At 41.6% G+C, this 25,311-nt stretch overlaps 1 protein-coding gene across 1 annotated transcript in view; it reads left to right on the forward strand.

Moving 5' to 3' along the window:
- The window catches only part of ALDH1A2 (aldehyde dehydrogenase 1 family member A2), a 94,292-nt gene that overhangs the window by 53,800 nt on the left and 15,181 nt on the right, over positions 1 to 25,311 (forward strand). The window contains exons 6-7 of the mRNA XM_064267491.1: positions 1,891 to 2,019; positions 2,146 to 2,259. Coding sequence (XP_064123561.1) covers positions 1,891 to 2,019; positions 2,146 to 2,259 — 243 coding nt within the window. The remainder of the gene's footprint in view (positions 1 to 1,890; positions 2,020 to 2,145; positions 2,260 to 25,311) is intronic.

Raw genomic sequence — 25,311 nt, forward strand, 5'->3', positions numbered from 1 at the left:
GTTATATTTGCTTGTTTATTTTTTAGAACTGTGACTCACCATTTTTCCAGGAGTATTATCTTATATGGTCTTTTAATGCCATTCTTTCCCACTGTTCTTTGCACAAGAAGCTATATAGAAGACGCTGTGAAGACAGCAGTACAATTAACGTCACGGTCGTAATTGAAACCATGCCGGGCTGTTGTATGTCTTGGAAAGGGAAATAGATGTAGTACTTCGTGCTTTGGTTGGAACATTGAACATTGTCCTATCTTTCCCTTTCTCATGCACATCTTTGGCATCGTATACAACGTCATCGAATCTTCTAGAAGTTCTAGCTAATAGCTCTGGCAGAGATTTCAAAGGGAGACGCAAATGAAACTCTTACAGTGTAGAGCAAGGAGCATTCTTTTTTCAGAATCTAGGAGAATAATTCAGGGTCACCTTTGGTTTTGGGGGCCAAAGATGTTTGGGAGGTCTGAGTATTTTTATATGACCCCCAAGCCCTGAGTTGCTGTGCGAAGTATTAGAGAATGGAAAAGGAAAAAAGGGGTGTGGTTCCAAGTTCTTCTGCTCCTGAGCCACCCAGAAAACCCTGTATGGATCACAGCAGGGGTGAGATCCACCGCTTGATTCTGAGGACTCAGACCCGCTCTTCCTGCCCTTCCTCAGACCCTCAGAGCCACAGCACTGACAGGGCAAGAGCGGCTTGTCAGCCAGCTCCAGCTCAATTACTGGGGGCCAAGATTTATACACTGTGGATGGAATTAAAACATCACTGTGGGCTCCCAAGTTTATAAACAACTGAGGGGAAAAGAAATTGGGTGTTTGGTGAAGGCAAGACACTTGTATATTTTTGCAAGCTTGCCAGGGCCAGCGAGCAGCCTTCAAGGATGGCAGCTGAGATGCTTCAGGCAGAGATGTGTTGTAGCCAGGGCTGAGGCCAGGGGACCAGGATTTCTGTTTTCTTTCTTAATGAAATTATCAGTGACACCTGATAGCACTGGGGCTTATGCCTGAGCTTATGACAATGCAACCTTAATATCCTTTAAAATCAGTCTAAGCCATTTTAGGCCCCAAATTCATACACTCACAGAAGTATATTTTAGATTCCATTAGCTTATTTTGCAGTGGAAGGGAAACAAATTTTTGCATACTTATTAGCAGATTCACTTTATTTTTTGTAACCATGCGTATTTTGTGATAATAAAATTAGAAAACCAAACCCATCACCATTGAGTTGGCTTCAACTCATAGCGGCCCTATATGACAGGGTAGAACTGCCCCACAGGGTTTCCAAGGCTGTAATCTTTGAAGAAGTAGATTGCCTCCTCTTTCTCCCACGGAGCGGCAGGTTGGTTCAATCTGCTGACCTTTCCAGTTAGCAGCCAAGTGCTTAACCACTGCACCACCAGGGATCCTTTTGGGACAAAACCTGTATATAAAGAAAAGTCACTGCCTTGAAATACACATGGACTTAAATATAACTCACAGCTAGAATTTTCTCTTCTGGTTCTTCTGCATTGAAGAGCTTTCATACCAGTGTGAACGCTCTGGTGTAAAAAGGCCAAATGCAAGAAAAAGTTTTCTTATTGAAGCCCAAAGTCTAATTTTAAAAAATATATGAAACAACAGCAGTGAGAAACCAAAACAAAGGGAAACCAGAAGCTCCCTTTTCACCAGGAGGTTGTCTTTGGTGAGTAGCTGTACTGCACAGAAATGAAAGGAGAGGTTGCGAAGTCAGTGCTGTTCCATCCTTAGTGGGGTCATTAAAACTCCAATCACCTGTACACTGTGGTGGACAAGGTTTATGTCCAGGACTGGTCTGAGCAATCTGAGGAGTCACAGCTTGAAAACAAAGTATTGCAGGAATATTTTTCCATCTATCAAACTTGGATTTTTTCCTTTCAGTGGAACTTCCCCCTGCTGATGTTTGCCTGGAAAATTGCTCCTGCTCTGTGCTGTGGCAATACAGTAGTTATTAAGCCAGCAGAGCAAACACCACTCAGCGCGCTCTACATGGGAGCCCTCATCAAGGAGGTAAGAGAAGCTGACCGCTGGAGCGGCTCCGACTGCCCTTACAGTTGAGGCCTGCTAGAGCGTATCCGAATTAATGTGCTTCGTCAGCTTTCACAAACCATGTTTCCTCCAATCCTGTTTTGTTAGGCTGGCTTTCCACCAGGAGTCATCAATATTTTGCCTGGATATGGGCCAACGGCTGGAGCAGCGATAGCTTCTCACATTGGCATAGACAAGATCGCGTTCACAGGGTCCACTGAGGTAGGCACCTGAGAAGCCGTGGGTTGAGAAGTAGTCCTGCAAATGAGCAGAGAGACGCTGAAAGAAAACAGAAAATGGTACTCACAGACTGGACACCAGAATAGCAGTGAGTAATCCAGGCCTTCAAAGGACCACTCTGGTATCGTGGCAAAGGCGCATGTTCGCCATTTGATTTCACAGGTCTCTGAGCATTTTTGTTGTGCCATTTGTGTAAAAACTGTCTCAGAAGAGGCTGTCCTAGATGCTTTCTTGAGTCAAGAACAATAATGGCAGAAACAAGTTAGGAAGCTAGGAGTCCACACTAGTCTCTGGCAGAGGCCAGGATGAAGACGCAGCTCTTCCTTCTCATTATTTGCTAACTGACTGTGCTCCAAGAGCCTTAGGCATGATACAGAGCAGGGTCAGCAAACTTCTCCTGTAAAGGGCCAGGTAGAAAATATTTTCCGGTTTATGGGCAGTGCCGTCTCCGTTGCAGCTGCCTGACTCTGCTGCTATATAGTACAGGAGTAGCCACAGACAGGACATAAACTAGAGCATAGCTGTGTTCCAATAACATTTTATGTACGGACACTGATGTCTGAACCTCATATAACTTTTATATATCACGAAATAATTATTCTGATTTTTTCCGCAACCATTTCAAAACATAAAAACCATTCTTAGCTCATAAACCAAACCAAACCCAGTGCCATCGAGTCAATTCCAACTCATAGCGACCCTATAGGACAGAGTAGAACTGCCCCATAGAGTTCCCAAGGAGCGCCTGGCAGATTCAAACCGTGGACCCTTTCGTTAGCAGCCATAGCACTTAACCACTACGCCACCAGAGTTTCCTCTTAGCTCATCAGCCATGCTAAAATAGGCAGCAGGCCACACCTGGCCCACCAGCCACCATTTCCCAGCCGCTGGTAGGGAGTCACACGCCTGTGTAGAGATACTGCTCCAGAGTGTTTTCATGCAGGTGCAAAGGAAGATAAAAGAGAAGGTCAGGTGGAGCACTTCAGGTAGAACCTCTGTGTGACATTGCTGTTGATCAAGGGACGTTTCAGGTCTAGAACAGCACTGCCAGGAGGAAATACAGGGAGAGCCACGTTTGTCGTTTAAAATTTGCTGTTAGCCACATTAAAACAAAAATAAACAAGTGAAATTAACTTTAGTAATGTTTTATTTAATCTAATATTTCCAAAACAATCATTTCAATATGTAAGCAATATAAAAATATTAACGCATTTTACATTCTCTTTCATATGAAGTCTTTGAATCAAAACAAACCAAATGCGCTGCTGTTGAGTTGATCCCAACTCAGCAACCCTACAGGACAGAGTAGAACTGCCCCATAGGGGTTACATGGAGTAGCTAGTGGATTTGAACTGCTGACCTTTTGCTTAGCACCTGAGCTCTTAACCACTGTGCTACCAGGGCTCCAAAGTCTTTGAAATATGCTGTGTATTTTACATTTATAGCAACTCAGACTAGCCATATTTCAAGTACTTTGTAGCCACATGTCACCAGTGGCTACCATATTGGGTCCAGAGACGTTGATTTTAATCATTTGGTGCAGTTAATGGTACCTGGTTAAATTGACGTGTTAAAAAAAACTTCAAGAGATATTGCTTAACAAACTTAAGTACCAATTTGTAAATTTACAGTTAGAGATTACTGAGTTTTATGTTTGTCAAGAGTTAGTCTTGCTTGTTCACAAACCTTTTTCTTGGTGTATATGCTATAGTAATTTTGTGATTTAATGAAATATTTAAACCAAAATGTAAGTAAGAAAAGGAAATTATTGTTTCTATATAAATTAAGTTGAATGTTTTTAAAACACTTGTTAAAGTCTAGATGCTAAGAAAAATGTAATCAGTTAGAACTGAGCAAGATAGCTATGGGGGAAGACTTAAATCTTAACAAGGATTTTTGCACTTTAAAGAAACTGAAACCAGAAATATTAAACAATATTTTGTGAATGTGGTGTAATCAGAAAGGACAACGTGGTAGACCCATAATTTTTTTAAGAAATCCTTCACCCTATATCAAAACATTGGAGGATAAATGTACATTTATGTTTAATATTGAAATGAAGTGTTTAAGGTGTGATTCCCTGCTTTGACCTCCTTTGTCAGTTAACCAACCAGTGGTCCTGGTTGAGTCAGTTAAGAGGCTTCTACTGTATAATTTTTTAAATTAAAAATGTCATAAAATATGTGATGGACAACTTGTCACATTAGGACCTACTGCACCCGCGGTGGGAGGGCGCTGTTGGAAAACAGTCGTAGAAAGCCTGTGTTATTTGCATAAACCTGTGGTATATCTCTTCTTCATTTTTTATAATATCTACTCAGAATATTGTTACATCAGTGTATCATAGTTCATTTAAGTAATAGGGCACTTCAGGTTTTTTTTTTTTACGTTGTTTCCTATTAGACTATTGGAATAAAAATCCTTGGAATATATATATATGTATAAAATTCTTTTTTTTATACCTATACATTCGACGGCACTGGGTTTTATACATACACATATAAATATATACATATACACACACACAGTGTCATGTGTATGATATTCAGATATTCAGTTGGATAAGTTTCTAGAGGTGGAATTGCAAAACAGAAGGACTTTTATACTTGCTTGCTGAGAATACATTAGGGCGATGTGTATGTTAATCTTTTGTCTGATGAAGAATTTGCAAATATTATTCCCAGTTTGTTTTCTTTTTTAGTTTTTTTTTTTTTTTTAATAATGTTCGCCATACACAAGAGTTAAATTTGTATGTAGTCGTGTCTTTCAGCCTTTTTCTTGATGATGTCTGGGTTTTATGTCATCTTTAAAGAAACTACCTCAGGGCTATATAAACAGTCCTTACCATTTCCTTTGTGATTTCTGAAAAAGTCTTTCAGTACTTTTATTGTTTTGTTTTTGTTTAAATCTTTAATCTGATTGCAATTTATTTTCATATATAATGAAAGGTTAGGTCTAAGTTTTATTTTTTTCGTAAATGGGTGTTCAGATATTTCAACATCATTTACTAAACAAGCTCCCCCTTTGCAACTCATTTGAATAGATGTAACATTATATGATAAATTCCCGTATACACAGGATTCTGTTTAAAGACTCATAATTTACTTGTCTGTTCTTTCACCAGTACTGGATGGCTTTAGTTACCTGGTTTTCATAAGATGTGTTGTGATATGGTAGGCAAGATACCCACTTAGCTGGCTTTCTCAAGACCTCTTTGGCTATTCTTGCCCATTTATTCTTTCAGATGAAATTTCACATTGATTTTATAAGTGCCTTGCTTTCTCAAAAAAAAAAAAAAAATCTCACTGGAATTTTGATTGACGTTACATTAAGTGTCTATATTAAATTGAGGGTAAGCATCATCTTTACCGTATTGACTTCTCATCTGGGAACCTGGTATAAATCTCTTTATTTGTCATGTAAGGTTCATCACTTATGTCATCATACAGGTCTGAGGTGCTTCTTGTTAAATTTATTTCTAGGAATTTCACATTTTTTCCCCAAACTGTTTCATTCTAAAAACCGAGAGCCTTTTTTTTTTTTAAAGTATCATTCATTGGAAAGTGATACTGAATAGATGGAACCTAACCTTCCAGGCCAGACAAAAAGTGGTATAATGAGTCAGTAACAACACAAGCACTGTTTTTAGGCTGCTTGGGTTCAGATCCCTGTTTTCCCCTCAAGATTTTTTTAAAAACTTTTTAAATGACTTTACAGAAGCATAATTTACACAAAGTAAAATACACCCATTTTAGATTTCAGTTTGATGGAATTTAACAAAAGTGCACATCCATGTAAAACCATCACCCAAACCAAGATACAGAACATTTCCATCACCCTGGAAATTCTTTCATTTCTCTTTGCACCCAGCGCCCTTGGCCTCAGGCTGCCATCGATCCTCTTTATTTTGCCTGTTCTAGAAGGTCACATAAACAGACTGGTACAGCATGTACTCTCTCACGTCTGGCCTTTTGTTGTTGTTCAACACTTAATGTAATTATTGATATAAACAAAAAACAAACCAGTTGCTGTTGAGTCGAGTCCAACTCATAAGGACCCTATAGGACAGAGTAGAACTGCCCCCTATGGTTTCCAAGGAGCAGCTGGTGGATTTGAACTGCCTACCTTTTTGGTTAGCAGGATAGCTCTTAAGCACTATGGCAACCAGGGTTTCCAATTATTGATATGGTCATGTTTAAATCCCTTATCTTGATCTTTGTTTTCTGTTTGTCCCATCTGTTTTTTTTTTTTTTGGCTGTTCCTTTTTACCTCTTTCAGTATGCCATTTTACCTTCTTTTTGGGATTATTACCTATCCCTCTTTTTGGGGGTTGATTTAGTGTTTGCAGTATGTACCTGAGTATTAGTCTGTCATTAAACAGTATTAGGTTACTTCGCATGTAATGCAACAACCTTATAACAGTATTCGCCTGTTTGCCATCCTTTGTGCTATTGCTGTCCTGTGTTCTACTTCACATATGTTACGTACCCCACAATACATGCTATTAATTTTTGTTTTAAACATCAGTTATCTTTTGAAGAAATTTTCTAAAATGAGGAAGCAAAGCTATTTTACATTTTTACCCACAGACTTGCCATTTCTGGCCCGCTTCTTTCTGTGGTGGTCCGCCTTTCACTCTGATGTCATCTTCCTTCTGTAAAGACCATCCTTAGCATTTCTTGTAGTGCAGGTCTGCAAGTTATGAATTCTCTCAGCTTTTGTTATCGAAAAATGTCTTTATTTTTTAATAATTGCTTTTTCTTGGTATAGAATTCTAATTGGACACCTTTTTTGTTTTGTTTTACTTTCAACGCTTTCAAGATGCCATTCTGTTTTTGTTGTTATTTTTTTTTCTGGCTTGCACTGTTTCTGATAAGAACCTAGCAGCTATTCTTATCTTTGCTCTGCTATAGGTAATGTATCGTTTTTCTCTTTTACTGGTTTTTAGCAATTTGATTATTATGTGCCTCATGTAGTTTTGTTCTTTGTTTTGCTTGGAGTTCACTGAAATTCTTGAACCTGTGAGTTTATAGTTTACATCAAATTTGGAAAATTTTTGACCATTATTTTTTCTAATATATTTTTTCTTCCCTGTTTTGGGACTCTGACTACATTTATGTTAGAATGGTATTATTCCATAGGTCACTGAGGTTCTTTCTATTTGTTTTCAGTCTTTCTTCTGTTTGTGCTTTCATCTGCATAGCTTTTATTGTTATCTTCAAGTCCTCTGATCTTACGTAGTGTTTAATCTGCTGTTAAACCCACCCAGTGAGTCTTTCATTTCAGATACTTTAATTTTAAGCTCTGTGAATTTCATGGGTTATTTTTTATATCTTACATTTCTTTCCTCGTGTATTTCTGTTTTCTTTTAAATTTCTGAACATACATATAATACCAGTTTTAACATCCTAAAGTGTTAATTTTAACATCTCTGTTATTTCCGAATCTGTTTGTGTTGACTTATATTTTTCCTGGTCATATTATTTTGCTTCTTTGCATGTCTGTCACTTTTGAAAGGATGCTGGGCGTTGTAAACACTGCATTGTTGAGATTTGGATTTTGTTTGGACTTTTTTTTCAGCAGGCGGTTAAGTCACTCGCAGTTCAGCCTGATCCTTTTGAGGTTCATTTTTAAGCTCTGCTAGATGTAGTTGGAAACCCTGATAACGTGGTGGTTAACTGAAAGGTGGCAGTTCCAATCCACCAGGCGCTCCTTGGAAACTCTATGAGGCAGTTCTACTCTGTCCTACAGTGTCAGTATGAGCCAGAATCGACTTGACAGCAACAGGTTTGGTTTTTACAGGTCTAAAAAATTTTATCCCTTTTATTACTAAGTTGCAATCCTTCTGGGTTTTCAACTTAATGTTCCCAAGTTTTCAACAAGGTCTTTCCACTCTGGCCGGTGAGAACTCAAATGTCTCCCACTGTATAAGCTCTGGGAATTATTCAGCATACAGATGCCGGGTATTTTTTTTTTTTTTTTTTTGTCCAGTCTTATAGAATCCCACCCTGTGTATTCCTAGTTTAACATTCGGCCAAAGACTCAAGGAGACTCCAGTGAAGATTTCTGGACCTCATTCTCCTCCTCCATTTTGTAGCCTCTCAAAAGTTCACTACCCCAGCCTCCGTGAACCCAGGTTTCTGTTTCATCGTGTCAGTGAGACCACCATGTTCTGCTTTGGTCTCCCCATTCCGTGCTGCAGTCCAGAAATTGCCTCCTGGCAGGCAGGCTTCATTGTCTCTGGATTTACAGTCTCATACTTGTCCACATCCAGTGCTCGGGAGAAGCTGTTTCATGGATTTTTCTAGTCGTTTGCAGTGGTTGGTTAGATCGGGTGCCAGTTACTCCATCACGACCAGAAGCAGAAGTCTCTCTAACACCTTTTGATTACTTCTCATATTGTCATTTGATTTTTTCTCTCTGGGTTCCATGCAGGTCACCTTATTGTCATATCATTGCCTCAGATAGGAGATATAATAGTAAATGATGTTACAACTTCATTTACTCCAGCTGGTACAACTAAAGTCTTAGGAATACAACTCTGAAGACATTTGGATTCAGAAAATCCTTGTTTTATCTGGTATAGAATCTTAAAGAAGTATTTTAATCCTACAACTTATTTTAAATTTCTATGTGTGCCCTAATTTGCTTATCATTGTTGTGTTGATTTTATTAAATTTAGTTTCAGAAGATGACACCATATATGCAGATTTTGGGGCTGCGTTCTCTTCAGCACTTCAGGTAGTACCTGCTGTGTAGTAAACACACACTGTAAACACTTGTTAAGTGAGGGAGGAGAGACTGAATGATAAGTAGAGGACTCATCAGAGCTGGAGGGTTATGTATCAATGGAACACTCCCTTTCTTTAAAATGCCACCATAAGTTTGAGGTTTGATGTCTTTTATTTTGTAGCTTGCAGTCATGGTCCAGCCACTTAATTCTATAAAAAATGGGGTCACTAATAGTAAGCATACCTATTCCTCAGTGTCATGAGAATTAAATGCAATGTGACTTTGGTAAAATGTAAACAATACCCACATGTCACTCTTTAATATGACATCAGCATCCCAGGAAGGGAAAGATCAACAGGTCCTAGCTGGTCTATCAAGGCTTCAGGAGAAGAAGGATTTGAGGTGGGTCTTGCAGGATGTGGATGAAAGAGTGAATTGGGCAGAAGGAGCTCTATTAGCCAACAGCTAGAAGCAGGAGAGTACAGAAAGGCTTGGGGGAGTAGAGTGGGCTTGGGAAGGGATTTGGGGAGAAAGATTGGGAAGTAGTTGAAGTAGAAAGATTCTGCAAATCAAACCATTGGAAAGAATTCTGGGGTAAAGAGCTGAAGCTAAAGTGTAGAAGACCTTCCAGAAAAAGACGTCACAAGAAAGAAAACTATATACCAATATAGCTTGTGAATATAGATGCAAAAATCCTCAACAAAATACTAGCAAATGGAATCTAGCAACATATAAAGAGGATTATATGCAGTGACCAAGTGGGATTTATTCCGGGGATGCAAGGTTGGTTTAACATCCCTAAATTAATCAATGTACTAGATTAAAAATTGATTTTCCATATTAATAGAATAAGGGGCAGAAGCCACTTGATTATCTTAATAGACACAGAGAAAGCAATTAACAAAATCCAATCCAATACCAAAAGAAGCTTGTACCCAAACGTTCATAGCAGTGTTAGTCGTAATAGCCAGAAATAGAACCAACCCAAATGTCCGTCAACTGATGAATAGATAAACAAAATATCATACATCCATACAATGCAATACTATTTACCCCTAAAAAAGGGATTTGGCTGCTAACCAAAAGGTTGGTGGTTCAAATCCACCAGCTACTCCTTGGAAACCCTATGGGGCAGTTCTACTCTGTCCTATAGGGTCACTATAAGTCAGAATTCGACTCGACAGCAATAGGTTTTGTTTTGGTTTTTTTTTTTTTAAAAGAAATGAAGTACTGATACATGGTATGAGATAGATAAACTTCGAAAACATTATGCTGAGTGAAAGGAACCAATCACAAAAAAAGCTACATATTGTATAATTCTAATTGTATGAAATTTCCAGAATCGGGAAACCTATAGAGATATAGAAAGTAGCCTAGTGGTTGCCAGGGAGTGGGGAGAGGGGACAATGGGGGGTGGCTACTAACAGGTATGGGGTTTCTTTTTCCATTTTGGGGTGGTGGGTTGTTCTTGAATTAGATAGTGGTGATGTCAAAGTGGTTGAACAACTCTGTGAACACACTGAAAACCCCTGCATTGTACACTTCCAAAGGGTGAATGTTATGGTGTATGAATTACACCTTTCTAATGCTATTAAAATTGGTGATTTTTTAAAGTGTAGAAGGCCTCAAGTAATGTATATTAACATCCAGCATGGACAGAGCACTTACAAGCTGTGGGCCAGGCACCTACTTGGTGTTCATCATCCCACCACGTCCTTGCAAGTCTAGGAGACACTCAGAGGAAGAAAGCAAGACTGGGGGAGGTTGGTTACCTGCTTATGGTCACACACTAGTAAGTTGGAGACTGAGCGCCATACCAGAGCCTGTGCTAAGAACACTGTGCCAGGCTGCCTCTGGCTGAGGGGTTGTGCACCATCCCTCAGGAGGAGGAATGGCACGTCACAGGGGGCATTTGGAAAGGGTCACCTCTCCACAGGACGTGTTGTGTTGAAAGAATGGTCAAGATGTCTAATTAGGAGCAACATGGCATTTCTTAACTCAATTTTCCCCTTTTCTCTAAAATTCACTTAAAAATTGCATCTTCAGCCTCTTTAAATCTCATTTAGTACATAGAAGGGCTTCTATGTGATGCTGTCTGATATAGGAATTGAAGTTTTAAATCCAAGATCTCAGATCAACTGCACAAACATTTATTGAAGGTTTAATAAATGCCAAGCACTATGCTAGACCTCAGAGATGCAGGGTGACAGGGTGAAATGCAGCATCTGAGCCAGGCGACAGTCCACCAAAGTGTAAATCATATCACACGGTGTACGTGGGAACAGAGGAAGGGAAGAACAACTCTGCGCCGTTTTATTTTAAAATTTCCTGATTTTGAAAATGCTTTGTGAGATTAAGGCTAGAACTGAAATTGCCTTGTTTGACGTGATTTTCAAATGCATCTGCGCATCAAGGCGCGAAACCTTTAGAGACATTTAAATTCAAGTGAAAAGCTACTTAAATCAAAAATGGCAATATTTTAAGAAAAAGGTAATTCTACCTCTTAATTCCACAGGTGTTAAAATTCACATTAGGGAAATATTTAGGTCTGTCTTCTTTTTCTCTGATCCCTGATCTCTGGAGAATGTGAAATTGCAGTGGTAGAGGAACAAAAGTCCAAAAACCCCTGGGGGAAAGAAGCACCTGCTGTGGGGTGCTCGTGAGTGATGTGTTGCTTGAAGTCCGCACGTAGTCAACCAGCAGTGGTACCACTCGCTTCTCCAAATCCTTCCCCGTGCTTGAGATGGAGGACCATCACGTCCAGAAAGCTTGGTACATTCTCTGCTGCCCTGCAGGATGGGATGGGAGGTTTTACTGCCGCTTCTCAGTAGCGGATGCCGCTCCGTTTATTGTCACGCTGGGCAGCTCTACTTTTAACAGGCATTTAAACTCTAGAGCTGTGGATTTTATATTCATTCTGTGCCTGTCCTTAGCAGTCTTGTTCAAAGGAAGTGAAAAGCCTTAGCAAGGTGACAGAACAGCTCTAAGGACCTAAACTGATGGGTCCTGATGTTGTCATTGTCTCTGACTTCCTGGGGCATTGAACGCTGGGTAGGATGAGCCAGCACTGGACATTGGATGTTCAGCAGCTGTTAAACACGTGATTCCCACATTCTAGTGGGAATTTTTAACATTTAAGGGACACAAAAATGTGCAAGAGTTAGGTAAAATATTAGGTTTTCCCCTGCAGTTATTTCCCATAAATCATTTTTCAGTTCTTCAGATTACCAGTCATATTGAAGCCAAGTTAATTTCTGTTTTTTTTTTTATATATATATACCAGTGGTTTGTCATATGCAAAGGTAATTCCTGAGCTGAACAGTTAATGATCAATCTGATTGGAAATAAAAGACCTAGTTGTAGAAAGCTGCATTAGTTCAGGAAGCTTAGGCTTTAATTTAGTTCAGGGTGAGCTGATCTTGCTCCATCCTCAGTTTAGAGACTCTTAAAGGAGAGTGAGGTACTCCTCCTCTCTTTGTTAAAACGAAAGCTTGAATGAACACTGCATCACAGCACCATTCTTTGCTTCTCCAGAAAAGCTTGAGGAACTCAGCACTTTTTCAGTGAGAAATCCCAAGCACACTAACAGCAGTCAGGACTAAATAAGATACTCCAGATGTGAATCAGAAGGCTGGTCATTATGGGTGTGTGGGTTTGCTCATCATGCGTGTTGGTATTTAATCTTTCCAGGCCTCAGATTTTCCACCTGTAGATGGGAGATGATTGTACCCACCTCCTGCAGTGATTGTGAGGAATAAGCTTTGATCTCCAAAGTGCTTAGCACAGGGCCTCGTCATTAGGAAAGCCTCAGAACGTTAGCTATTAGTATTTTCTATTTTTTTTTTAATGAAACTTACAGAGCAATTTATGCTTGGGGACGTGTTATAATAAAAGGGGTGCTGGATTCTAATGACCTTGGATCAGATGCTGCCTCGCCTGCTCTGTAATCTCTCATTTCTTTATCTGTTAAAAGGGGCTGCAAACAGATGCTTACACATTGGAGTATTCATTGAGAGAACGATTTCAAAGTTCCAGTCATATTGCTTGGCACATCGCAGAGACCTCAGTTAAACCTTAGGTGACTCTGCAATTTCCATTTGCCAACAGTATGCCTGTTGAAAACTAATTCTTGCTCCCCTCTGGCAGTTTTACTTTGCTTTGTGGCTTTTATAAATATTTTTAATCTTCTAATAAATGTTATTTTCTAGTGTTTGCTGTTCTGTTTCACTTTTTGGAAGATCGCCTGGTTCTTGCTTTGATAAACTGATTTTAAATCCTTTTTATTTGTAGGCGGAATAGTGGCTAGCCTTAGAGAGCAGGGCTGGAGGAGGGGCCATGGCGCCCATTCAGGAACTTGCTTACAACCCCTGCTGGGGCCTGGAGCTGGGGCCACTCCTTCGCCAACCTCAAGTTGCCAGGGTTGAATTCTGGTTTAGGGAGAAATTCTGTGCAGAAGAGTGTGTTTTTCAGTAGTTGTTCAAGGACCAGCTGCCATCAGTCACCTACAGTGGTGGTGGTGGGGAGGAGGGGGCTGGGGTGCTTGTTATAATGCTGGTCTCTGGGCCCCACCTAAGATCTCCTCAATCAGAAAATTTGGAAAAAGGCTCCATAAATAATTCACTTCAATAAGGTCTCCTAGTTCATTAACGTTCAAGAATCACTAGTTTATACGTAATTTGAATTGTTGGGTCATACCCCAGAACGTATTTCCAGGCCCATTTAAGAAAAAAGCTACAACTGTGAGTTTGTTAATCTGGCCTCTAGTAAGAGACTTGTGTAAACTGACAGGTATGTTCACGCTGTCTGCTGTGTCTGTAACCTCATTCCAGCAGTCATCTCTCTCCTGAACATCTTACAGGAGGAGAAGGAATTCAGAATCAGTTTAGCCAAGTGAGGCCACATCCAGGGAATTCCCTACACCTGGCAGTTACTGAACAAAGAAGAGACACAAATGTCAGTATCTTATTCAAAGTTTGCGAGTACTCCTAAAAATTCACACAACAAAACCCTGCAGTGCTGGTGAGCTGGTAAGACTGCTGACTGGAGGCAGGAGAACTAATTGGCGTGTGGACAGGGTCCTTCTGTTTTGATTTTATTTCACCAGAAGGAAGCTGTAACTCATACAGTGCCACTGTAAAGTAATGAGACTTATTTCTATAAGCTACACCTCGTAAACAAACAACATAGCTGCTGCTCTACTGCTTCTCAGTATGTTTCCAGTTAATCACTTTTCCGCTCGTCTGTTCCCATCTATGAGAGCACCCCTTGAGCCCAGGAGGGCACTAACGGGCTTGCTGTCAGCAAAAGAGAGTTAACTTTGATAATCTTAGAACTGAGATTCCTCTTTCACCCAGTAAGCCATTTCATTTCCTGGTGTGTGCCAGGCACTTGTGTGTGCAGATGCCCTTAGAGCACCCCCATTTTATAAATAAACTGGGGACTGGGGCTCATCCAGCACACAGCATAGAGCCGATTCCTGGTAAATCCCCCCAAGTTCTTCATGACCTTTTTCCTCCCTCTCCTCTCCACTCTCATGGGCTCCAAACTTCCTCCCCAGAGCAATCTGTAGGCTTAGCGAAGCTCCAGTGCTGTTACAGGAAAGCCTATGCCCCTCTGCGTGGGCTGTTCAAGGAAGCCAGAGAATCAGCTGATGAGTTCGTAGGAAATCTCACCCGCCAGCTTTGGCTGGTCGGATTTTCTTCTTAAGCTCTTTTTGTTGATTTAGCACTTACCGGCATAAAAAATCTCTATATCTAAGGGAAGGTTCCAGGTTCATTTCAGTTATAAATACTGGTTTCTGAACATGGAAATTAACCAGCATTTTCCACTCTTAACTCTCTTCCTTCCCCATAAAACCATTAGTATAAAGGACTTTGTACCTATAGTAGATACCTAATTGATCCATTTAATGTTTTAATTGTCAATATGAAAGTAATCGAATGAGTGAGTCAACACAGTATTTCATTTAGGATATTTCCCTGGGAACAGCTCACTTATAATTTTTCACCTCCCTTTTGAGCTCCAGGGGCTATTTCTGACTGTACGGTGGACATCTCTACCAGGACATCCTCACCTACCCGACAGTGTCCAGACTCCTCAGGGCGACACACAGGTTCATGGCTTGGCCCCTGCCTTCCTCACCAGCTTCGTTTCATGTACCATCTCTGCATGCTAGCCTTCCCAGACTGCTTGCAGGTCCCCAGTGTGACATGCCACTTCATGTTCTGTGACTTCACACAGACCGTTTCTTGTGCCTGAGCTGACCTCCCATCCCGCATCTACTCATTGAGTCCTTAAACATGATGCTTTTGTTCTGCCTTCTATGCAGATCAATGAGAACTGTCAGCGCCTGCAATGGAAACGACGCATTGTTCTTATTTGGATTTATAATGTCACACGCTGCTTCTTTGGAGTTGCAGTCACCGTACTTTCTTGTATTGGCCTCTGATCTGTGTTTTCACTGCCTTTGCTGTCCTAAAAGTCTTTCTCTCTCTCTCTCTCTCTTTTTCCTCTTCGTTGCTTTCTTTTCCTCTTGAGCTCTAATTACTTTAAAATCTGATCAGTTTATTCCTAATGCATTTGGCTTTGACTAAAACTAGTAAGTCATAATTTAAATAGCTGGGAAGATTCAGTGTCTACAGAGGGCAACGAAGAGAGGTATGGCATAAATTCTCTAATAAAGTAACATTTTTACTGTTTAATATGAGCTTTATTAATAGCTTTGTTGAGGTATAATTAAGATGCAGCATGTTTCACGTTTTTGAAGTGTTCAGCTGAATAAATCTTACCTAGGTAAATACCTGTAAAACGAGTACCACAGTTGAGGTAGTGAACGTGTCCATTATCCTCAAAAGTTTCCAGTCATCCTTTGTAATTCCTCTCTTCTGCCCCTCCTTCCATTCCCACCTGCGTGTCCCTCTGCAGCCGCAGACCTGGCACTGTAGATTGTTTGCATTTTCTAGAATTTTGAAAACATACAGTATGTACCTTTTTTCGCCTGGTCTGCCTTCTTTGACTCAGCACCATTATTTTTGACATCCACCCTTGTTGCTGTGTGTATCAGTAGTTCATTCCTTTTTATTACTGAATCATATTCCATTTTATGGATATGCCACAGTTTCTTTATCCATTCACCTGCTGATGGACATTTGGCTTGTTTCCAGTTCGAGGTTCATACAAGTAAAAGCTGCTGTGAACGTTTGTGTGCGAGCCTTTGTAGGAACAGGTATTTCCTTTTCTGGGAGGTAAAGAGCTGGAGTGGAGTGACTGGATCATGTGGGAGGTTAAGAAACTGTCCAGTTGTTTTCCAAAGTGATTGCACCATCATACATTCTTACAGGTGTGTGTAAGACTTGTAGCTCCTTCACGTCCTCGCCGACATTTGGTATGGTCAGCCTTTTAAATTTCAGCCATTCTAACAGGTGTGTGTTGTTATCTCAGTGTGGTTTTAGTTTCCAGTTCCCTACTGTTGAACGTCTTTTCATATATGTATTTGCCACCTTGCGTCTTCTTAGGTGAAATGTCTTTTCATCTCTACCCATTTTTCGTTGGGTTGTTTGCTTTCTTGTGGAATTTTTGAAAGTTCTTCGGATATTCTGGATATAAGTTCTTTATCACATATATGCTTTGCAAATATTTTATCCCAATCTCTGGCTTGTTTTTTTTTTTTTTTTTTCCTCAGTGTCTTTTGAAGAGCAGGAGTTCTTAATTTTGATGATGTCCAGTTTATCAATTTTTTTCTTTTATGGAACATGATTTTGTTATAGTATCTAAGAAATCTTTGCTTAACTTAAGATCACAAAACTTTTCTCCTATGTTTCCTTTGTGTTTTACATTTAGGTCTAAGGTCCATTTTGAGTCAATTTTTGTGTATGTTGCAAGGGCACAGTTCTGCATTGGGTTTGTTGTTTGTTTTTTGGTATTAGGAGGACAATAATTCAAGCCCCGTTTCCTGAAAAGACTGTCCTTTCTCTGGTGAATTGCCTCTCCACCTTCCTCACGCATCCGTTGCCCATATTTGTGTGGGTCTATTTCTGTTGGTCTGTGTGTCCGTCCTTTCACCAGTATCATACCATTTTGATGACTGCAGCTTTATAATAACATAGGAAAGTCTTTATCTTCACAAGAAGAAAATTAAAAACTAAACATGTAATCTTCAAAGATGCAAATATACAATTGGGAAGTGAGAAAGAGAGAGGAGGGATTTGGGGAAGAGAATGGGGTGGAAGGTGGCCTTGTGCAGGGTTAGCTCTTAGGAACCCTCACAGCAGCGAGGCAGCTTACTGCCGTGTGCAGAGAGCAAGTTGTCACCTAGATTGCTCCTGTAGAGTCTACACTTTATACTCCTTCTCTCTAGAGAGGCTCATGTTCACTTGGAGGGGAGTCAATCCCCTGGCCTCTGGAGTGTCTCCTAGTGTCTTCTCTGGAATGACATCATTGGCAGACAGTAGAAGACCTGAGGGAAGCATTTGAAAGCCAACTTCAATCATCCGTGTTAATGGTGCAGGCAGAGAATTTTCACAGGTAAATCAAATGTGATCACATAATCCCCAAGCCCCTTTCCAGCTTGTAGTTTTTTACTTTTTTATCCATCTATCCTTTTTCAACTTTGTAGGCTACTTGGAAAATTGTATATATTCTTCCAGACTGAACATGTCACTTAAATGTGGATTTGAACTTGACCCTGTCATGATTACCCTAGGGAGATGGAACATATTGATACATCACAAAATGTCTGGAACAGTCAGCAACAAGAAGCTTAATTGAGGTGGCTGCTTTCCATTTTTCTTTAGCAAAAGGCCTTTAAAAAGCAAAGTTTCTCGGATTAAAGATAGGACTAATTTCTCCTTACGCAGCTAAATACATAAGCAAAGCATCTAAACATTTTAATAAGTGACTATGAAAGAGCTCTTATAAACAGAGTCAATAAACAACCTCCATGAAGTCCAGGAAAACAGTTTGCATTTTGCTTGCTGTGGTGTTTTCTTTATTCAGTTGGATTAACAAACCATGATTTCATCATTAGTCAACAAGATAGTGGAGAGACCATCAAAGCAAACTACAGGAGAGGCCAGATTGATTCTTGCCAAACAAATGTTTGTCGCCAACAGCTGTATTATCGCTGATTCTAATTTACGCAGCTGGGGTTCTCCTTTCATTTCCTACTTAGATAAATGTCATGTTGTAGGATGCAGACACCGGGTCTGCTGCTTGAGTAATGAACCCTGTCAGCTTGCTGCTCTGCTTGGCTTCGTACCTCTTCGTAGGTGGGAGAAGTTGCCTTGCTACAGTTTTAGTTTTTTAAAGCAGCTCGTAGGCTTTTTTCTAAGGTATCAATCCACTAATGAACCATCCCCACCTTTGAATCAGAGTACGAATGACAAAACCTTTGCATGTATGGGTTTTAAACTAATAGTTTGCTTTCTTTTGTATTTTTACACTTAAATCAAAACTTGAGTACTGAAGGATAAGAAAAGTATGGGATGGCTTCTGTCTGCTGGCTGAGGTTCCTTGATTTGCACAATAACTATGCCAACTTAAAGATCCTGCAGTGAATTTCTGTCCTCAGAGCTCAGTCTGAGTATGAACAGATCCTAAGGTGTCCATTCTTATAGCTCAACGAGTTTGCGGGATGTGTAGTACCTTTGGCTTAGGAACGCCATGCTGCTTCTTATCAAAGCAAATCTTAATTTTTGAATTGATCTGAAACAAAGGGAGAGTCTTATGTAACAAAAATATGGCTAAGAGTACAGAGCAGTTGTAGAATATCTGTTAGTTCTGGATAGGTTGTTCTAGAATATCTGTCAGTTGTGGACAGCTTATTCTAGCTATCTTTCAGTTGTGGATAGATTGTTCTAGAATATCTGTAAGTTGTGGACAGATTGTTCTAGAATATCCCAGCATGGATAGATTGCTGTAGAGTATCTGTTGTGGATAGAAAGCATGTGTAACTGTTGGTGGTAGACTATCCGTCAGTTCTGGATAGATTGTTCCAGAATATGTTAGTTGTGGACAGATTGTTCTAGAATATCTCAGCTGTGGATAGATTCATATAGAATATCTGTTAGTTGTGGATAGACAGCATGTGTAACTGTTGTCGATGGTAGAATATCTGTCAGTTGTGAATAGATTGTTCTAGAATATCTTGTCAGTTGTGGATAGATTGTTCTAGAATATCTGTTAGAGGTAGCTAGAGAATATAACTGTCAGAGCCCTGCTAACCATAGTCAGAGGGGAGCTTGGAGAAGGGGGGCGCCAGCCACAGAGAGCCTTGGGATGGAGTCAGCAGAGCCCTCGGCTTGGAGTCAGTATTCTGTTCAGTCCTGGCTGCTGCCACTCAGTGGGATCTGTCAGCAAGTCATCTCTTGACCTCTGAGTCATGTTATTTTTTTCCCAGCTGTAAAATGGGTAATAATTCTTGCTTCACATGATTGTTGTGAAGATTAAATAAAATAATGTTTGTGAGAACAAGTAGCACAGAATAAACCAAAAAAACCCAAACCCACTGCTGCCAAGTTAACTCTGACTCATAGTGACCCTATAGGACAGAGTAGAGCTGCCCCATGGAGTTTCTAAGACTGTAATCTTTATGGGAGCAGATTGCCATATCTTTCTCCTGAGGAGCAGCTGGTGGGTTTGAACCAGCGACCTTTTGGTTAGCAGCTGAGTGCTTTAACCATTGTGCCATCAGGGCTCCTCCAGCACAGAGTAGGTACCTAATAAATGAAGACGTTGAACAATTAAAAAATAGTCAACGAGGAAAGGTTAAAGATACAAGTATAAGAGAAATGTCTTTAAAGATTATTTAATCTCATGGTTCTTAACCCTGTCAGCACGTTAGAATATTTTCGGGAACTTCAAAAACTACCCATGCCTGTTCCCCACCCCAGATTAGATAATCAGAGGCTCTGGAGGTGGGGCCTAGACAGAGAAGAATTTTAAACACCCCAGGAATTCTAATGTGCCGCTGGTGCCACAACCACCAAAGCCCTCCTCCCATTAAAGACAAGGAAATTACAGCCGAAGAGAGTGAGGGAAGTTCAAGATCGCTCTGCTGGCTGTGGGAAAGCCAGGCCTTGGACCTAGAGCTCCCGTGTCCCTCTCAACCCTTTCCTGAAACCTGGTGGTCTCCGTTTGGCATAGACCCCAAGATCAGCCATCATGTTCTTGTTCGTTGGGTCAGCAAATGTTACTGAAAATCTCGGTGTACACACACATATTAAGAAATGAATAGGATAGAGTCTGCCCTCACAAAATCAGCCTGGTGGGGGAAACAGCTACTAAACAAGTACTGTGCAAGCGCTGTGTAAAAAGTGCCCTGGGATCAGAGAAGGAGGTGTACCACAGCCTGGGGGCAGTGGATCAGGAAAGCTCGCTTCTCAGAGGAGGTGGCAGAGAGAGAGGTCTGGAAAAATGAGTTCACTGAGTAAGCAAGGGGAGGAAAGGTATTCCAGGCAGAGGGGACAGTGTATGCAAAGACAACAGAGGCATTTTCCAGGAAGGGAGAGTGGTTTTGTGGAGCCCTGGTGGCACAGTGGTTAAGAGCTCAGCTGCTAGCCAAAAGATCCAGCAGTTCAAATCCACCAGGTGCTCCTCGGAAGCCCTGTGGGGCAGTTCTTCTCTGTGCTATAGAATTGGGATGAGTCAGAATCGATTTGACAGGTAAGGGGTTTTGTGTGGCTGAAGTGATGGGTTTGAGGTGGTGGGAACCTCAGGAAAGAAGGCAGGAAAGAGTTTATGGCCATATTAGTTTTCGTAATCTGAATTTCATCAGTCGAGTTTGAAATAGCTGTTACCACTTAAAGAAACTGCTTTAGATCCCTTGGTCCTGTTATTTTCTGACTTGGCCTGTTATTTCTGGATATTTCAGAAGGAAAAGAAACATCCAGTTACACATATTTTTGGCATTTCCATTTCCATCACAGTTGGAACCAGGAAACAACAGTGAAAAGAAAGGAGGGAAGAAGCATGGAGCAAATCTGTTTCAGGTTTAAGAAATGAAAACATATTGCAGGCACGTTCAACCACTTTACTGAGATCTCTACTAGAGATTTATTTTTCTGTTTTTGAAAAGAGTCTGTCTCTGAGAAGGCATCGACACTAATATAGGTAATTAATTAACAAAAGGAAAAATATTTACCCAGCTTTGTAACTATGTCCAGGGAGCTACTGCTTTGAATAGAGAGGACATGGAAAGTCTCTTGTGTTCTTTTTTGTCCTGTATAACAGATTATTTTTCCTGCAAAGCACCAGATTGCATTTCCCTGCATTGCATTGCCATGAACACGGTTCTGGTACGCTGCAGCTTTTCTGGGGATGCTCCTGACATCAATCTGGAAGCCTATTCAAAATGAGCATGGGAGTCAGAATTGAGCTGTGCCAACATTCCCGCTGCGAATTAGCCCAGTTCCGTTATGTGTGGGGGAGCCCCGGTTCACCACCCTGGCCCGTTTGGGGTACACAGATACAGCTGAGAGACTGCGGGGAGTGTGGAGTTAAGAAACCACATGATAGGAACACTATCACTTACTCTTTCATAACGTGCTCCATGCAGGAAGCTCAAAAAGATCAGGGTTTTTTTGTTTTGTTTTGTTTTGTTTTTAACATTCAGAGCAGCTGTGGCGCTCTTGGGAAAAGCTACTTCTGCTTTATAAAGCAAGAAAAACACAGAAGAATCGTGGACAGACTTTCAGAATGAGCCCGGGCCCCAGGGGTTCTCTCTGTCCTTCTTAACTTGTTCAGTTAGCTCGAGTACCAGGAACAGATTTGCTGCTTGGCCTGTGCCTTTATTGGATAGATAAAGAAACTGAGGCCTGAAGAAGTAGAGTTGGTGGCTGGTTAGTTGCCAAGGCAGAATTGGAGTGCCTGCATCTTCTAACCCTATGGGTCAGACTGTAGTCCATGAACCTGAGTAGAGTTGTCATCAGCCAGGTGCTGAGCCATGGGGCTGGAGGCATAACAAGAGTACATTGTGAAGTCTTTTCTGACGAGAAAAGTAGATGGTGGACGGTAAGAAGTGCAAAATTTGGTCTCTGTGACTCTATCCTATTTATGTCTGTGTCATACAGCATTCACATCATATGTAGGATTTCATTTCTTGAGCTGTGTGTTTATCTGTTTTATCTTATAAATTGCCTGTTTCATCAGAGTAGGGCTTGGTTTCCTGAAGTCTGACCCTGTTGACTTGGCTTTTCACCACTTGGAAGACGCGTGCACGCGTGTACCCTCAGTTACCTCATTTCCAGCTTCTCCTCATGTCTGAAAGGGTTAAATATGACGGTGTAGCGCACATCTCAGAGGAATTGTGGGTACACTTTTCCATCTCAGAGGGCTGGACCTGTGTCTCCTGTCTGTAACTGATTTTCTTTCTTAGACTTTCTAGTTGCATACATCTTGATTTTGGAAACTTGTGCATGGGGTGTGTGCAAGGAATATTTTAGCTTGGTTTGCATAGACCTGACACATTTTGTAAGTCAACATGGAGCCAGTTCTTGCTTGAACTCTTTGTTTTTAAACACATTACTTCTCCCTATCAAGACGCCTCCACTTGGGCATTGCATTTGCAGACCCGTTGCTTACGTTCTCTTTCCACCACTCCCTCCCCTCGTGATCATGGTAATAAGGAGCCACTCCAGTCAGGGGTCACTCAGCACCGCTCAGCTCCATGGGGGAGAATTCATGAGTAGTAATATATTCTCCAAGGAGACTCTGGCCTGGAACCCGAGAGTGTCATGGGGATGTGTGTGACGCCTGAGCCTCTATCTAATGAAGCTTGTTCCATTCTAGCCCAGTGCTATGTGAAAGGACCAGAGCAGCCTGACTGTGGCTTACAACGAAGTACTGTAGAACCATAATCTGTTTACATCTAAAATCAAATCAGATCCAGGCTTTTCTCTAAGGGGACTGCTAAGCCACATTTACTGAGCACCTGCTAGGTTATATGGAGGTCTGTGGGTTCCTTGTCAGTAAGGGTCTATGCGCAGTGTCACACCTGGCACACAGTAGGAGAACTGTGAATTTGTGTTGAGTGAGGGTAATTGATGACAACTGGGGCTTCTCAGAAGCGTCCTCTGGCCACTCCAGAGAGAAGGGGTTCTCCCAGGGCCTAACCTGTCTGGTTCTCCTTGAGGCTGGCCTGGATCTTGACCTTCTTCCCAAGATGAAGAGGAAGGGTGTTACTCATCTGAGATTTGCCCGGCATCCTTTAGCACAGACTTGGTTTCTGAGGAAAGGCTGGCAAAGCATCGAAGTGGGAAAATTGTTCTTCGATATCCTCCTCTGATGACCATACGCTGAGCGAGGCTTTCGTACAGTTACTGTAGCCATGAAAGTAATCGCTGGACCACATTCCCACCCAGGGCAGAGAGAACCCACTCTTCATGGTGGTCTATGGCAGTCGGGGGGAGGGCTAATAGGCACCAGCCAGGTCAGCATGCTCTTTACCACAGCATGGTGCTGTGTGCAGGGCCCTTAATTTCCCCTTGCTTTATTTGTTTTTAAAATGTAAACCTGAAGGCAAAAGTAAATTTTGTCACTGATGGTTTGGAAATTATTTGGGCCTACAGGAAGCAATATTCTGAGTCTCAGAAATCAGTTTGGAGTTGAGGGATAAGGTTGTGGTGACAGGCGACAGGAGTCAGGTGCTTAGTGAATGTAGCGAGGAAGGCAGGAAGGAGGACGGAAGCTGGGAGGAGGAGGAGAAGTTAGCGGGGTGATTTGGGGCTTGGGCCCTGGGATCAGCCTGTGTGGAGTCCAGTAGGCTTTGTCATTAGTTAGCTGGCTGACCTGGTAACGCTCCTTAAATTCTAATTACGTCTGCTCGTCTTTAGACTAAGATAGCACCTACTTCATCGGGATTTCCAGAAGGCTAAATGAGCTAATGCATACATATATCTGACACAAACTGACCTTAAAAATGTTAACTTTTCTTATGATTAATAATACGTTCATGAGTTCCAGCGATTGTCCTCTTTAAGAAAATACCTGTCTATCTTCTTGGACTTTAAAATGTGTCCCCATCTATTAATACAGACTCCCCCGAGATAGAGAGCCAAGCACACTGCAGTTCCTCAGAAAAGCTGGCAGTCACGGGTGACATGTTATCACAGCCTGTCCCTGGGTACCAGCATTAAGTTGACGGGTTGATGTTTCCAGAACCGTCCTTCCAGGTGGGTTCTCCTCTTAGCAGGGGTCCCAGGTACCAGTCATATTTTTCACCTGACTCTTGTTCTCTTGCCAGAACAAAGGGCCAGATACACCTTCCTTTGTGAACGCGTACTTCCTTCCCCTGCCCTGGCACCAGGTCCTTCATGGAGCCCACAGCCTCCCTGGGGAGTTTACATTGAGGCAGAAGAGATGCAGACTGCTGGGGCAGGGAGGGAGGAGTCTGGCTGTGGGCCATAGTATTCCTGTTAACGTCTCAGGCCAGATGTGAGGGTTCCCTCACATCGGGGTGGGTAGCATGTTCTACAACCGAAGAAACCCTAATTCTGCCACTTTCAGAGACATCACGTTTCTCCAGGGTTAGGTTTCCTCAGAATGGGGATCTGTTTTCTGAAACACCCTTAATAGATACGTACAGCTGCCTCGAGAGTTCCCTGGTTGGCACAAACAGTTAAGCACTTAACTCCTAGCCAGAAGGTTGGCAGTTGGAACCTACCCAGAGGCATCACAGAAGACAGCCCTGACATCTGCTTCCAAAATGTCACGGACTTGAAAACGCTATGATGCAGCTCTGCTGTGCACACATGGGATCACCATGAGTTGGAATTGACTGGATGACAGCTAACAACATAGCTGTCTCAAACTGTTTTTGCAATGAGGCAGAGTAACCATGAAAACACAGAAGTATTGAGTCAATGAGTAGTATTTGTGCCTGAGAGAAGTGGGGCGTCTCCCTGGGTTTTCTTGAGCACTTACTGTGCGTGGGTACCCTTGGAGGTCTGGGAGGCAGCCTCCTTTGGAAGGCCTAGGTGTCTCTGTCCTTACAGTCACATGCATTTCTCTCTACTGGACACGGAAAAAGAATGGGCCCTTCGCTTTTCACACCAGTTCGTGGTTAACTCATACGGGCCAGGATGGATTCTAACTGCCATAAATATGAAATCACTTATGCCTCAGGATCGCTAACTTCTGAGGTAGATAGTATTTTTAACCCCATTGTACAGAGGAGGCTATCCGAAGCTCAGAGAAGTACATTTCCTGGGGTCAGACAGTTGGTAAGTGACAGGACCGGTAAAGAAGTGCAGGCAGCCTAACCCTGGCACACCTGAGGAGTCTTCTGTCCTGCTTGAGGATATCAGC

Source organism: Loxodonta africana, chromosome 13 (assembly GCF_030014295.1).
Source record: "Loxodonta africana isolate mLoxAfr1 chromosome 13, mLoxAfr1.hap2, whole genome shotgun sequence".
Classification (NCBI taxonomy): Eukaryota; Metazoa; Chordata; class Mammalia; order Proboscidea; family Elephantidae; genus Loxodonta; species Loxodonta africana.